At 41.0% G+C, this 15107-nt stretch overlaps 1 protein-coding gene across 1 annotated transcript in view; it reads left to right on the top strand.

Annotated features, from left to right (window-relative positions):
- LOC126095541 (cardioacceleratory peptide receptor-like) overlaps positions 1–14758 on the top strand; it is a 359367-nt gene extending 344609 nt beyond the window's left edge. Inside the window, exons 8-9 of the mRNA XM_049910321.1 lie at positions 13898–14033; positions 14600–14758. Of these exons, the coding sequence (XP_049766278.1) occupies positions 13898–14033; positions 14600–14758 (295 nt within the window). The remainder of the gene's footprint in view (positions 1–13897; positions 14034–14599) is intronic.
- The last annotated feature ends 349 nt before the right edge of the window (positions 14759–15107 follow it).

Genomic DNA, 15107 nt, shown 5'->3' with positions numbered 1-15107 from the left:
TTTATAGGTGTAAATAATGTATGTTGCACTTGTTATGTATTTTGGCAAGACACTGTATATGTAAGAATAACATTGTGTTTATATGTTGCTAACAGAGCTTACATTTTTTTGATAAATGATAGATATGTTTCAGATGAGGAAATATTGTAAGTTACACCAGTATCGTCCGTTTAGTTACTTTTATTTACGATACCAGTTTATGCAACTCAGGATTTTCACATGCTTTTTAACATGGCACCAACTTGTATTGTGGGGTCAGAGGGATGCTGTGCTTCTTTCACCAGCTTCGTTTGTTCTTAATTTTCCAACCAGTACAACTGGGGTTGTTCCACTATCTTGCATTTTTTAATAACCCATTACCGCCCTCTTGGATTTCACTATCTTGCACTATCATGTCAAAACAAAGCCTCTGCATCTAGGCAACCCATAAGTGTGACATATACTGTGTCAGTCGTGATCTCTATACTACTGAAGTCTGTACCATGACCTACTTTTTTATATAATTTCCATCTATAGCAAAGACGTTAGCTGTATCACATGACCAGCTTCGAAATCCATCCTCACAGAAATCAGCAACCTGATTTTTTTAATTAGTCTTTTACTGACTTTTTGACACCGTCATCGTAGTGCTGACAGGCAACGCGCTCCTTCGAACGCATTAACAAATGACAGTCACTAGGTGCTACGTCAGGCCCTAACAGAGATAGATCACATTCTTTCCAACCATATGAGGTGCTGAGATTTTGAATGGGATGAGCAACATTGTCATACAGCAAAACGATCTCTCTGTTTAGCGCGACATGCCTTTTGCTTTGGATGGCACCACATAGTTTCTTTAAATTCATATAACAAGTGTGCAACGACGGTGTTACTCTGAGGCCAAAATGTCGACTATCAGAACACCCCGACTATCACAAAAACCCAATGTACGTGATGTTTTCGACTGATATTGTTTGCTAGAGCTTCACTTTCTTGGGGGATTCTCAACTCCTCCATTTCAAGGACTTTTGTTTTGATTCTGGTTGAATATGACAACTTAGTGTAAAGCTGTGTCCCCTTCAAAAAATGTTGAAATGTGTGTGAATTCCTAAGGGACCAAACTACGGAGGTCATCGGTCCCTAGACTTACACACTACTTAATCTAACTTATGCCAAGAGCAGCACACACGCTCATACCCGAGGGAGGACTCGAACCTCCGGCGGGAGGGGCCACGCAATCCGTGACATGGCGCCTCTAACCGCGCGGTTACTCCGCGCCTCGTATTCACTTCTACACAGTACCTCTAGCGGAAAGTCATTTGAGTTTGGTGCAACTCATTCAACTTTCTGGAACTCAGTATCCCCACAACTTCCGATAATGTAGCGGTTCTTTCGCAGTTTCACACAGAACACCTCTAGAAACGTGAGCAGAGGCGCGAGCTAATGATGATATCGTGTGATTTCTATCTCTTCGATTTTAACGACTTGCTGCAATGTCATTAATGTCGGATAGTCGCCCTCTTTGTTGATCATCGTGCACATTTGAGCGCCCGCATTTAAATGCTCTACGCCATTTTCAAAGCATTCCAGCGCTCATAGCATTTTCTCTATACGCTTTTCTAATCTGAGGAGGGACTTTAGCAGCTTTCACGTCTCTTCATATAAGAAACGAACGACAGCGCCTATTTCCCAATTGGTGGCATTTCCGATCGACCGAACCATTTTAAATAGGTGTAAATAAACGTTCACGAAAACTACCATAATGGAATTTGTAGATAGACGACAAAGGAAGTTACTCTGCAAGCACGCACAATATAGAAAACTCCATGTTTCCAAATGGTAATCTAAAAACTCGTCTCATAGTAAGAAATTATTACGTATCATACATTATCTTCAAACCAAATGTTATTGAAATACCAAGAAACACAGTAGGACTATTGTCACACAGCAATAGCTGATGTTTCTCTATTTTTATTAAATAATCTTCTCGGATGGGTCATATAATAAGTGGACTAATACAGGTTTTCTTAATGAGGAATTCCATTTTTAAGGGCAGAGGAGAGATCTGATGGGTGAAATGAGTTCACTATAGGCCTCTACAAGGGGGAAGAACTGTCAGCTGACAAGATTGAAGAGATCGGAGTTGATAAGAAAGACATCTGGAGTTCAGTACTAGAATCCGAGATCAATAGAGCTTTGTAAGACTTGAGATTAAGCAAGGCCGAAGATATCGACAACATTCCTTCTGAATTTCAAAGATCATTGGAGGGAGTGGCTACCAAACGACTTTTCAAATTGATTTGTAGAATCTACGAGGCTGGGGATATTCTATGAGACTACTGGAAAAATATCCTCCGCGTCGTTTCGAAGACAAAAAGAGAAGATGTTGAAATTATCTGACAGGTAGATGTTGTTATCTGATAGTCGAGATGTAGTTTCCCTCAAATTCACTAACAGCAAGAGGACGCGGTTTGTAACCAGCATCCTTAAAGGTTCTCTATAAGCAGAAGCGAGATGGAGGTGCTTCAGTATACCAAGAGGACTGCAGTTGTTTCGAAGTTACTTCACGATAAAAAACATTAATCCCAGAAAGTAACAGTGTTGTAGATTACATGAGGTGTAGCATTCACGCATTGAAACCATGTGTACCGTTGCTAGTCTTCAGATTATTGTCTTTACAATTTGTTGAATGATCTCTATGTGATATTCGCTGTTCATTTGACCATGAATGAACGATATGAAGAATCGGCTGTGTGAAATTGTATACGAAACACCCACTATTGTGCCCTACCTCCTTGGCTGAACTCAAAACCTATTATGATTTGAGGACGCACTTTGGAATAGCTTTTTGTCTGAGTCTTACAAGAGAAATTTAACCTCTAAGTGTGAACCACTTATTTCAGTTTGTGCAATGAAGTAACAACAATTAGTGTCTAACAGCCTATCAGCTTCGATGTCATCAGAGGCCGAGCATTAGATCATTTGAAGTAGGGCGTGGCATGGAGTCTTCTAGTGTAGATTCCTGCAGTAAATCCGCGAAATATTTAAGTTAAAGTCGCTGGGAATTATTTCATACGCTTTTCCCGCAGAATGAGAGCTATGTCTTAATCACTTCGCCATCTTGCACATTTTGTGCAATCACTATCTTGCGATAAGGTTATCGGCTATCCGTTATTGCTTTTCTTTTCTGTCCCTGAAAGCAATTTCACGCTGTGCTTCTACAAAACTGACTTCTATTTGCGTAATTGATTTGACATTTTGTATTTCCGTATCGGTTTTATCACGTGTGTGGCACACAAACACTCTTCACCGAAAGGGATATCCGATGTAAGAGACTTTAATTTAAATCAACTTCGATTCGGCGAGTTTAATTGTTCGCGCTGCCTACTGCCGATTTGGATTTACAGACCGTTGGCAGCCACCAAACTTTGCTTAACGGCCGATCGACTTCACCCGATCCGCAGAACATGAATGAAGCAATTCCAATCAGGCTTTTGAAACTTGCAACGGCTTCAGTTAAATAAATTTCCAAATACTTCCTTTCATCTGAGTCGAGCACTGCCACTTGCAAGCACTCGTCAATATTATGCTACCTCGTTATTTTTCCGACCGTTTTACACTCTTCCTGTTGGATAAGGAATCTTAATTTTTTTGGTTATAGTAAATTAATATTCTAACAGCATATTATGTTTTTGTCATCAGCGGATTGATTATATTTTCAATTTAATAACATGAGGGACCAAGTTACCAATATAACTTTGGGCGTCAACAATGCAATACTTGCATGCTGGAAGGTTTTATCATAAATGTTAAACAAGACGTTATAGAATTGGAGATCTTATGTGCTTTCCTCCATCATACTTGTGAAATTATTTACAACCCCTATTGCACAGGGAACTTATGATGTAGGGAGAATTCTTAAGCAGTTCATTAGCAGGGATGAGAAAGCTCGATAACTGACAGAAAAATCTTGAGACAGATGAGGGATCGAATCCCAAACTTTTGTCCCTACAGTCCGATACACATGCACTGAACCATCTATTCCTTTTTTCTGTTTTGTTTTCATTAAATGTAGTTAGTTGGTAGCACTGTAGGTGCATAGGGCAACAACGATTAAACTACAAACGTGACCGCGAATGGCAGCTGCTAGAAATGGGAAGTCGTGTATAAAATACAATGTTTATGTTTATTTGAGTCAATGTATAGATGAGTATTTATATTTTTTAACAATTAACAAATTTACTTATATGAATCATTTCCTTCTAACAAATTTGCGATTACACAATGTTTAAGAACAATCCTAGAAAATTGAAATAGCTTCCTAAATGACTGACTGAATTGCTCACATTACGTCAACCACTGAGATGCTTTATCTAGGTACACAATTACTAACCAGCTTTGTAACCAGTATTCGTAACATGCCTTCTTAATTTACTTCCATTTCCTGGCGCAAAATCTCATAAGGCGAGATCAGATGATTGTGTCAAAGCGGCGAACATGTCACAAAATTAGGTGTTTTCTCATTTGTCTAAATGGGTTCGTCCGTTGTAAGAGTATAAGAGTAGAAGTCTTGACCAGAAAGTCCAGATCAGAAATTATGAAAAAAATTTCTCATTCGGCGGTTGTCTGGGTACGGTTTCGGAAGGTCGCTTCTCCCTTCTTTGGGAACCAAAAAACTAAGATTCTTTCAGTTGATCTAATTACTAAAAAATGGAAGTGGGTGGTGTTCACTGAAATATTGTTAGTCAATATGGAAGTTGCTAATAGGGCAGTCTAGACTTCGTATCCGATTTATAGGGGACAATGCTGTTGCCACTTACTAAATTATTTGTTTTGGTAATCTGGCAACAAATATATGGAAACCAAAAAAATGCAAAGGGAAACCACACCTCGACCATCGGATAAAACAACACCTATATGTTTGATGAAATCAATCACTGTAGACAACAAGCAAAACGCTGATATTTAAAGATAAACAGGCCCTGTTAATAAATTAGTAAATTAGTTGAGATTACATAATGCCGAACGACCTACATTTAACTTCTACACCGCAGATACTCTTGTGGGGAATGTTCTCGAGCAAAGGTAGACATACCGTTGCACCAACGAGAGTCCTGTAAGGGTGACAACGGTCAGGCAGATTCGGCGTCTTTATACATGGTGATGTTGGAGGTGGGTTTCAGTCTCCAGTAGACTGCTGCAACACTCCCGCTCATAATAATTCCTGATGACGTGTTAAAACGGTGGCGCTTTATCTGGGACGTTTTTATGCGTCTACGTCAAATGTATTGACAGCAAATGTGCAACGAGACTTTAGGTGATAAGTGCCTGGAACTGAATGTGGTAACATTATCTTTATGCTTTTGACAAAATTAGCTGGAAATTGTTTATTCTTGTTGATTACGTAAGCTCACGACATTCCCGTTTTACGTATGTGCCATTATTAAGTGTTCCTGTTGACATTATATGTATATATCATTTTATTCTAGGTCTATGTAATAGAACAACCAGATTTTATCAGATTTTACACTTACATCTAGATGGTGTGACATCTGCAAATCGTCTTGCAACGTAGCTTTCTTGTGACCTATGTTGATAACATAGGTCACGTATTTACTTTCTGTTAAACGATAGTGGTACAAATTCGTGTTAATTTTTGCAGTTGTCAAATGACAGATAGCTCCAATTATGCTTTATGTTGACAACTAAATTATATGTTAGGTAGTCAGAGATGTAGTCTATTATTTTTGTTTTCTATTATGTCAATAGAGTTTTCCAGGTAATTTTACATTTAGACCCATCTGTTCGTTTGGGCTGTTATTCGAATACTCATTTGTATGTCCATAGATTTCCAGTTCTTTCAAAATGTTCACGGTGTCACCTTTTGGAACACTATGTAGAGTTCTCATAGAGTTTCGATTACGTTCTCTCTAGGATTTTAATTTTTTAAATGAAATTAAAAACTTCATTCGTTGTTTTCACACAAACAGACGGCATTCATTGTTCTGTACCTGAAAAAGCACTTTCTGCTAAATATGCAGGCCTAGAGCACGTGAATAAATCAGTGGCACTAACAGTAAAATTTCTGAAGGCACAATGTTATTTGCAACCGTTTTCAATGGAATTGAAAAAGAAGTGTGGAGACTTCCTGTATTACCGCAAAGTACGTTGGTTATGTCAAGGGGCATGACTAGAGTGATTTTTCGATTTCAGACTCGGTATTGTCGAATTTATGAAGGAAAAAGAAGTGCAGGAACGAAAATTACTACATGCGTAATGGATTGTAGACACTGAAGTGGACTTGACTGCACACTGTCCTCTGCAAGACGTTGAGAGGTAACTTCTTTCAGAATTGATGGGGATGCATGTAAAAAGAAAATCACGTTGCAGAAAGGACACATTCTGATAGTCCAGTTCCCTAAGCTCACTAACAGAGGACGTCTGCAATGCTTTCCACAAGTAGAGTTTCCAAGTCTCCAAAATCAGATATCAAAAGTGCTCAATATTTCAATCAACATATTTATGTGAAATATCTTTTTTCGATTATGAAACTAAATAATTCACGATTATGTGGAAAATTGAGTGCTAAACTTTGTGAAATTTTTTGCTTCACTCTCTATGCCGACAGTTCGCACAAGATAAAAATTGTATTATGTCTCCAGTGCGCAAAAAGTAATTAAGTAATACTGAAAATTTGTTTTGTTTCTGGCCTATGTTGTTGAGTAATGTGAAATATAAAACCAAAAAGTACACAGTGCGACTGCACTGCCATTTAAATGCGGGGCGTTTGCCCCCCCCCCCCCCCCCCCCTCAATCCCGCCTTTCTCTTCCTCCTCTTCCACGCACTCGGACAGCGTGGCGTGTAACGCTGAGGGAAATGTGAAGCGAGGCTGAGTGCTATGGAACTCGTCCCTAGGTACACCCTGTGAGCCGATATCTTGGCTTCCCCTGTCCTAAGCGAACAGACGGAAATAATTACAAAACCTGCAAAAATTTCTTGACACAATAGAAAAAAGGAATAAAGACAACATAATAAACAGAAAGAATAAATAACATTAATAACGGGTATCTACATAATGTACAATATCTTTGACAAAAGTAATCCCTGAATACATAGGAAATAAGAGGGGGCCCCATCACTAAGTAATGCAGCACAGTATTTTCTCGGGGAATTTCGGCAGAAAAAAATCGGAACTCGTGGAACATAGTGGAATATTTCCACTTCAGCCCCTGTAATTTCATGAACTTCCAACAGGTGACGAAGCTTTACGTAGCCTTCAAAATGGCCTCTGTATCGGAGGTGCATTCCAAGCAGAGAGCTATCACTGAGTGTCTTTTGACAGGAAAACGGAGTATCACAGATATTCGTAGGTGCTTTTGGCATGTCAGTGAAGACCTGGCAGTGAACAAAAGTAGGGTGAGTCGTTGCGTGAGGTTTCTGTCATTACAGCAACAAGGCCGTGCAAACCTGTCTGATCTCCTATGTGCCAGACAGCCACACACATCTGTGACTCCTGCAATTTTGGAACGTACGGAAACTTTCATTCGAGATGATCGACAGATCGCAATCAAACACCTCTTTGAACAACTAAACATCTCATTTGGTAGTGCTGACACATGCGTCCACAAGTTGAGGTACTCGGAAGTGTGTGCCACTGGCTTTCTAGTCATTTAACAGCACATCACGAAGAGCAACGAAGGACCATCTGTTCGAGGCTGACTGTGACAACGTTTTGACGAACGTCGTGACAGGCGATGAAACATGGATTCATCATTTCGAACCGGAAACAAAAAGGCAATCTGTGGAATGGCGCCGTATCACCTCTACTCCGAAGAGAAAGTTCAAAGCCGCACCTTCTACCGGTGAAGTAATGGCGGCGGACCTCTGCGGTTCTGAAGGGGTTGTTCTGTTTGATGCCTTCCCTCATGATGCAACGGTCAACTCGCAAGTGTGTGTTGCTACTCTCAGGAAACTGAAGCCACGACATCAAGCGTGTTCGTAGCTATAAACATACAAATGAACTTCTCGTTCTCCGTGACAATGCAAGGCCTCACTGAGGTTTGCGTCCCCGAGAGACCTTACAAGACTTCCTTCGCAACCTCACTCCATCCCAGAGATCGCACCTTCCGACTTCCATCTGTTTGGCTCAATGACGAATACACTCCGCAGGAAGCACTAGATGATAGAGATATTATTGATGCAGCAAGAAGCTGGCTGCGACGTCGATCAGCAGGGTGGTAGCATGCGGGTATACGGGCCCTCCCAGTAACGTGGCGTAAGGTCGTCGCATTCAGCGGAGATTATGTTGAAAATCAAGGTTTTACAGCCAAAAGGCTGGGGAATAACATGGCGTGTTAAACGAACCTGCTCTAACAAGAAGTGTTGCATTACTTGTTGAACGCCATTCGTATTTTACTTGTAAACACAGGGCAGCATTGACCATCTGTGTTTTACAACTGCCAAAAACCATTAGGAATTTTCAATACCATTTTTCTATAGAGAGTAATTACGCGATTTATGTTCACAACTTATTACATAAAAGAACTTACGTTCCAGGATGATTTGTGGACATCACTACATCTAGAGGTAAGTATTAAATACTCGTAAGATAAAATCTCATAAAACTATAACATAGACATAAAACAATAAAATATATGGTCTTCGCATCCACACGAACACTTGGTGATGGATCATATGTCGGATCAAGCTTATTGTGAACTTATGTAATCAGCAAGAAATTAAAAACAATACAGGTTATTTTGTCAAAAGTATAAAGGAGATGTCACATTATGACCTTTTGCAAGCTGCGCGCCCAGTACAGAAGACTGTGACAACGGTTGGCCTCAACTACCTGCAACTGCTGAAATACGAAAAGGAGAATGGAAGTGAGACAGCCGTATTCCGTAGTTTTATGACATCAGAGTGATTGGCTCGCGGTTAATCTCGGACGTCAAAAATTAGGTCGCCTGCCAAATGCTGAGAAACGCTGGGACAAATAAATCAAAAAATGTCTTCTTACTTAAGATGTTTCCCTTTCTGCCTACTACCAACCGAAGCAGAGGAGGGCTTTTTCTGTGTCAAAGTGCCTATTTGAAGAAAGAATCGTTCAAATTATCAGCAGATTCTAACGGTTGTTGCCATTTCGGAGAAACTGCTAAGTTCTCCCATGATCGTCTAATCATTAGATTCTGTGGTACTGGTCTGCAGTATGTATGGCTGTGGTTGTCTCTTTGTTGGCCAATTTTTCTTTTAGGATCAAATCAGTGTATGATGTTATACAGACATAGAAAAAAAATTAATACAAAAAATTAAATACGCGACAGTGTTAGCAGCAACGAGGAAACCGATATTCTGTAGGAATATTTATTTTATTTTAATTAGTTGGGGCCTCTCTCTTTGCTATTTGACTTCGCTCATAAGCATCGTAGCATATAGAAAGGCCGCGTATGGTGAAGCGAGCTTGAGTTGGAGTGTAAGACGTACTGTTGATTTATTCCTTCTTAGGGTACAAAATTCTGATAAACGCTGGTCTGCTAGTACCTCTAATACAGACACCACAGGGAATTCAATAATCAATAAGGTTACTTAACAATTTATCGAGCACAACATACCTCCGTACTTATATCTACAACTTTGCTACCGCCGTTCTTTCTCGAGGTTCGAGGCTTTGTTGTGAAGAACTTACAATTTACTTTGAAAGTATTCGTCATCATGGTGCAGTGATCTGAGTAGCGTGACAGTGAACATCTGAGACACTATTTGGGTGCAGCCCCGCTTCCACAAACCACCTGCTCGTAATTTATGGCAAATGTGTGCATAATTTGCGCGAAAAAAATGTGGAACCGCAAACGTCCTAATACCAATCAATGACTAATTGAATCCAAGTCACGCATATTTCCAGCTGTATTACATTCTAAAAGTGGACCAACAGTATGTTGAGCAGGTGGTTATAATGTTGTGCCTAATCAGTGGAGCTTTCAAGCGACTGGTATAAACTCAAAAACATACTACTTCTGTGCCATTACTTTCGTCTGTGATCGAGGGTCACATGATATCCGTTCACCATTTCTGCACCACCTAAAGCGCTGCAGAGCCACTCATGTTGTTTGACCGACTGACTAGTATTTCGTCATGATTGCTTATATCAGATAATTATATAGGTTGAAAATAGTTTAAAATAGGACGTAGTTAGAAGCTGGATAACTAGAGGTCACACAGAAATCTATATAAATCAAAATTAAAAGCTTTTCGTTTATAAGTACATCAACTGATAAAAACTGGACCGATTTGCGTAGTTTAAAGCAAAGGTCTGAATAAGGTTTTTTGGGAAAGAAAAATTGGAAAAGTGTGCCTGAAAATCGGAAAATTCGGAAAACCCTAAAAGTGCTTACTTCATTGGGATTTCTGTGTGAACTCAAGACCATAACTCATGATTCGAACGATGAACGTTCTTTGCTTCTTTTTTGTTTCTGTTTTATTTTGTTTAGTTGGTTATTGTCCCGGAATTTTTTTAAGAAAAACAATTCAGGACAGTTGAAAAGGAAAGTATGACGGTTCGGACAAACTGCAAAAATAATGATTTTTGTGTGCACTGCCGACCGTAACTGACGACAGGAATAACACATTTGTTTGATTCTCTTTATGTTTTGTTCGGTATGCTCCCAGGCGGAGAGTATCTCAGTTTAATGCTTTCACTTGTAAAAAAATCTGGAAGATTTCGAGAAATACCTGGAAAAACGTATTATAGCCTAAATTAAAATAAAGGCGCTTGTCTTTTTCCTTTTGCGCCTTTTAGCTATCCAACCAACAAATGTTCTTATTCTATTTCTATTCCAATTCCAGTTTACTTCATTACTAAGTGCATAAATGTCGTTTGATAGCTGATTGTCAAATTGTGAATCAAGCCAATAAGTTACAGAGTGACAAAAAATTGATTCAGTTGCTTATTTTTAGTGCACTTGTGATCGTGTTGTAATTTCATTGCAATCGTTTCATGAAATGAATTAGGTTTCATCGTTTTATCTCAAGCATAATTTCAAATTTACATATGAAATATTATTAGCTTTGAAGCTAAAATGGTAATACAGTAACAACAAAGCGAATCAGATGTCCATTTGCCGCTGAATAGTGGTTGTTTGCATTACACAGTCAGACAATTAAACAGAAGTGACACAGTCATGTTGCGCTGCAATAAGGTCATGTAACGGAACAATTTATATCGCAGAATTCGCAGTTCTACAAAATGAACGAATTTTCGGTCTACTCGAACTGCACAGCAAACACGAAGAGCATAATGAAAACGTGATTTCAACTTTAATGAAATGTAACATATGACTGACATGAAATTCTGTCTTAATTCAATTAAGGTTTCAATTTAGGAGTAAAACCGCATGGTTCCAAGTAGATCACATTCCAGTAACATCACATATTTCCAGCTTTCCTGTGTTGTAATGTATTCATCTCACATGTAAGGTACTGGATTGATGTACTTGTAAATGTCCTCCTCCCCAAATGAATGTCAATAGCCATAATCATTAATAGATGCGATTATCATTCAAAAACAGTTGCTTTCTCATTGTTTTCTTTGTTTACAGATTTCCAGAAGCTTTTTGCAAATCGACAAATTGATCACAAATTTGTTTTTCAGTTTGGACAGGACAACGTCTGTCAAGTCGCCTAGTAAATAAATAAATAAAACACAACTGTATCGATTTTGGGATTATAGTCTTCTGGAAATTTCTAAATGACATTGTATTCTCCATTGACTGTACTATTTATTACAACATTCATGACTTCAATATTGAGTTTAGATCATTTTCAAGTAATTAAAAATGCACTTTACAAGAATTTACAATAAGCACAAATCCATTTTGATAAGATTTAATTCCTTTCGATACTGATGGTCTATGTGACGAATGGTGGCATCAGCTCACATCCTTTTTAATCATTTTATGTGTTGACAACAAATGTGTCTTCAGCGACTTTAACCACTTGAAAAACATCTAAGATCGTAATTGCTGTCATGGAAACTGTAACTAATTAATCATATGGCAATATTGTCTTGAAGAGACGTCTGGAGTCTTTCAGCTGCTTGATGCAAGTTTTTCTGTTCGATGCCACTTCTGTGGTTTGAAAGTTCTTATGATGATGACGAAATGAGATGATTAAGACAGCGCAAACAGTTATTCGATGTTCAAAGCAAATCTCCAATCTACCTGGGACTCGAACCCATTACCTGGAAATCCAGAGGTAGTAGTGCTAAGAACAGGATGACAAAGACACCGAGCACGAAAACTGACAACGGCCGAGAAAGCGGTATGCTAACTACATGCTCCTTCATATTCATGTCCTTTAACTCCTATCAGGTGAGGATCACTGAGTAGTCGGTCGATATCACTGAGACCTGTTTGGACAGAGTTACACTACTGGCCATTAAAATTGCTACACCAAGAAGAAATGAGGATGATAAACGTGTATTCATCGGACAAATATATTATACTAGAACTGACATGTGATTACATTTTCACGCAATTTGGGTTCATAGATCCTGAGAGATCAGTACACAGAACAACCACTTCTGGCCGTAATAACGGCCTTGATACGCCTGGGTATTGAGTCAAACAGAGCTTGGATGGCGTGTACAGGTGCAGCTGCCCATGCAGTTTCAACACGATACTACAGTTCATCAAGAGTAGTGACTGGCGTATTGTGACGAGCCAGTTGCTCGGCCACCATTGACCAGACGTTTTCAATGGGCGAAAGATCTGGAGAATGTGCTGGCCAGGGCAGCAGTCGAACATTTTCTGTATCTAGAAAGGCCCGTACAGGACCTGCAACGTGCGGCCGTGCATTATCCTGTTGAAATGTAGGGTTTCGCAGGGATCGAATTAAGGGCAGAGCCACGGGTCGTAGCACATCTGAAATGTAATGTCCACTGTTCAAACAGCCGTCAATGCGAACAAGAGGTGACCGACACGTGTAACCAATGGCACCCCATACCATCACGCCGCGTAATACGCCAGTATGACGATGACGAATACACGCTTCCAATGTGAATGCACCGCGATGTCGCCAAACACGGATGCGACCATCATGACGCTGTAAACAGAACCTGGATTCATCCGAAAAAATGACGTTTTGCCATTCGTGCACCCAGGTTCGTCGTTGAGTACACCACCGCAGGCGCTCCTGTCTTGTGATGCAGCGTCAAGGGTAACCGCAGCCATAGTCTCAGAGCTGATAGTCCATGCTGCTGAAAACGTCGTCGAACTGTTCGTGCAGATGGTTGTCGTCTTGCAAACGTCCCCATCTGTTGACTCACGGATCGACACGTGGCTGCACGATCCGTTACAACCATGCGGATGAGATGCCTGTCATCTCAACTGTTAGTAATACAAGGCCGTTGGGATCCAGCATGGCGTTCCCTATTACCCTCCTGAACTCACCGATTCCATATTCTGCTAACAGTCATTGGATTTCGACCAAGGCGAGCAGCAATGTCGCGATAGGCTACAATCCGACCTTTATCAAACTTGGACACCTGATGGTACGCATTTCTCCTCCTTACACGAGGCATCACAACAACGTTTCATCAGTCAACGCCGGTCAACTTCTGTTTGTGTATGAGAAATCGGTTGGAAACTTTCCTCATGTCAGGACAATGTAGGTGTCGCCACCGGCGCCAACCTTGTGTGAATGCTCGGAAAAGCTAATCATTTGCATATCACAGCATCTTCTTCCTGTCGGTTAAATTTCGCTCCTGTAGCACGTCATCTTCGTGGTGTACCAATTTTAATGGTCAGTAGTGTCGTCACGTGATGAAGACAGTACAGCTGATAGCGAATATGATGCAATTTAATCTGTAAAACAATTTTACTACCCATTGCTGACCCGTCGCCCGGTGCTCTGTGCCCGCAGGAAGCTGCCGCCGCTGCGCTGGCTGTCGGTGTGCTTCCCACGACAGGCCGGCCGCGAAGGGCGGCGCATCCGCTACGACACCACCTCCACCGTCACCGAGACGCTCACCCAGCCGTCGTCGCGACGCCGCACCTCCGCCTCCGTCGTCTTCCGGCCGCACGACGCCACCGTCTCCGTCAGGCTGCTGCCCGCCACTGGCCGCCGCTTCTCCAACTACGGCAACAGCGCCGCGAGCGCTGCCAGTGTTGCCACGTCGGCCGTCTGACGCAGCTCGCAGCGGTTCCCCGCAGTGCACCGCTTCGCAACCACCACCACCGTTGTCTTCCGGCCATTCGACGCCGCTTCCGTGGCCAACACCATTCCCAGAATGCGTCGGCTTTCCACTTTCGGCAGCAGTGCTCGAAGCGACGACGATGTTACGACGTCAGCCGTTTAACGACTATTACTGTCGAGTTGGTTAGCTCTGTGTTCTGGCCATCTGTCTTTCGTGTACCCCACTGTAACGTTTTTATGTTACTTGTGTGTGTCACATTATCTCCGGTCGTCACTAGCCGCCAGCCATGCCAACAGCGGCCAAAAAGAATGTGTCTTTTGTAACGGTGCTGTTGACAATGGTGACAGTGACTTCAGCAGGTCCAGAACGTCCTTGTCTAGAGTTAAATCCAACTTGTAAATAATTACCAAGTTTCTGTGTGCCTCCAGATTTTTAGGTACATTACATCATCACCACTGGAGTCCTACAACCAATATAGAACTCCTCCATACTTTGGGAGCTACACAGTGACTGCTAGCGACATTGGTCGAAAAATTGTATCAGTTAAAGATATCTCCACGTACTCATCATCACTCCTCCAACCTTGATGCTATATTATCTCACTGGTAATTTCTATGCAGTGGCAGATACATGCGTCCATTCAGACTTGAGCAGTGCTCTTCTTTATAGCGAGACCGTTTGAATGATCACCAAATTCACATGGACCACCTTAGTTCCTGTCCACATGTTGTACCTGCTGTAGCTTAGACCCAGTACGTTGTGATGCTGTTCCAGTCTTGATGGGAAGTGGACGCTGATATAAGAAATTGGGTCCTTAACTTGCACCAAAAGATCCAGGAACTTGCGTCAATCAACTGTTGAAGTGTCAAGTGAAGACTGAGTGTTTACCAGTGCAAAAACTCTTTTGAGAATATTTGTGAAATATTACAGATGTGC

Source organism: Schistocerca cancellata, chromosome 8, assembly GCF_023864275.1.
Source record: "Schistocerca cancellata isolate TAMUIC-IGC-003103 chromosome 8, iqSchCanc2.1, whole genome shotgun sequence".
In the NCBI taxonomy this organism is placed as follows: Eukaryota; Metazoa; Arthropoda; class Insecta; order Orthoptera; family Acrididae; genus Schistocerca; species Schistocerca cancellata.
This window is presented reverse-complemented; position numbering and strand designations above follow the sequence as displayed.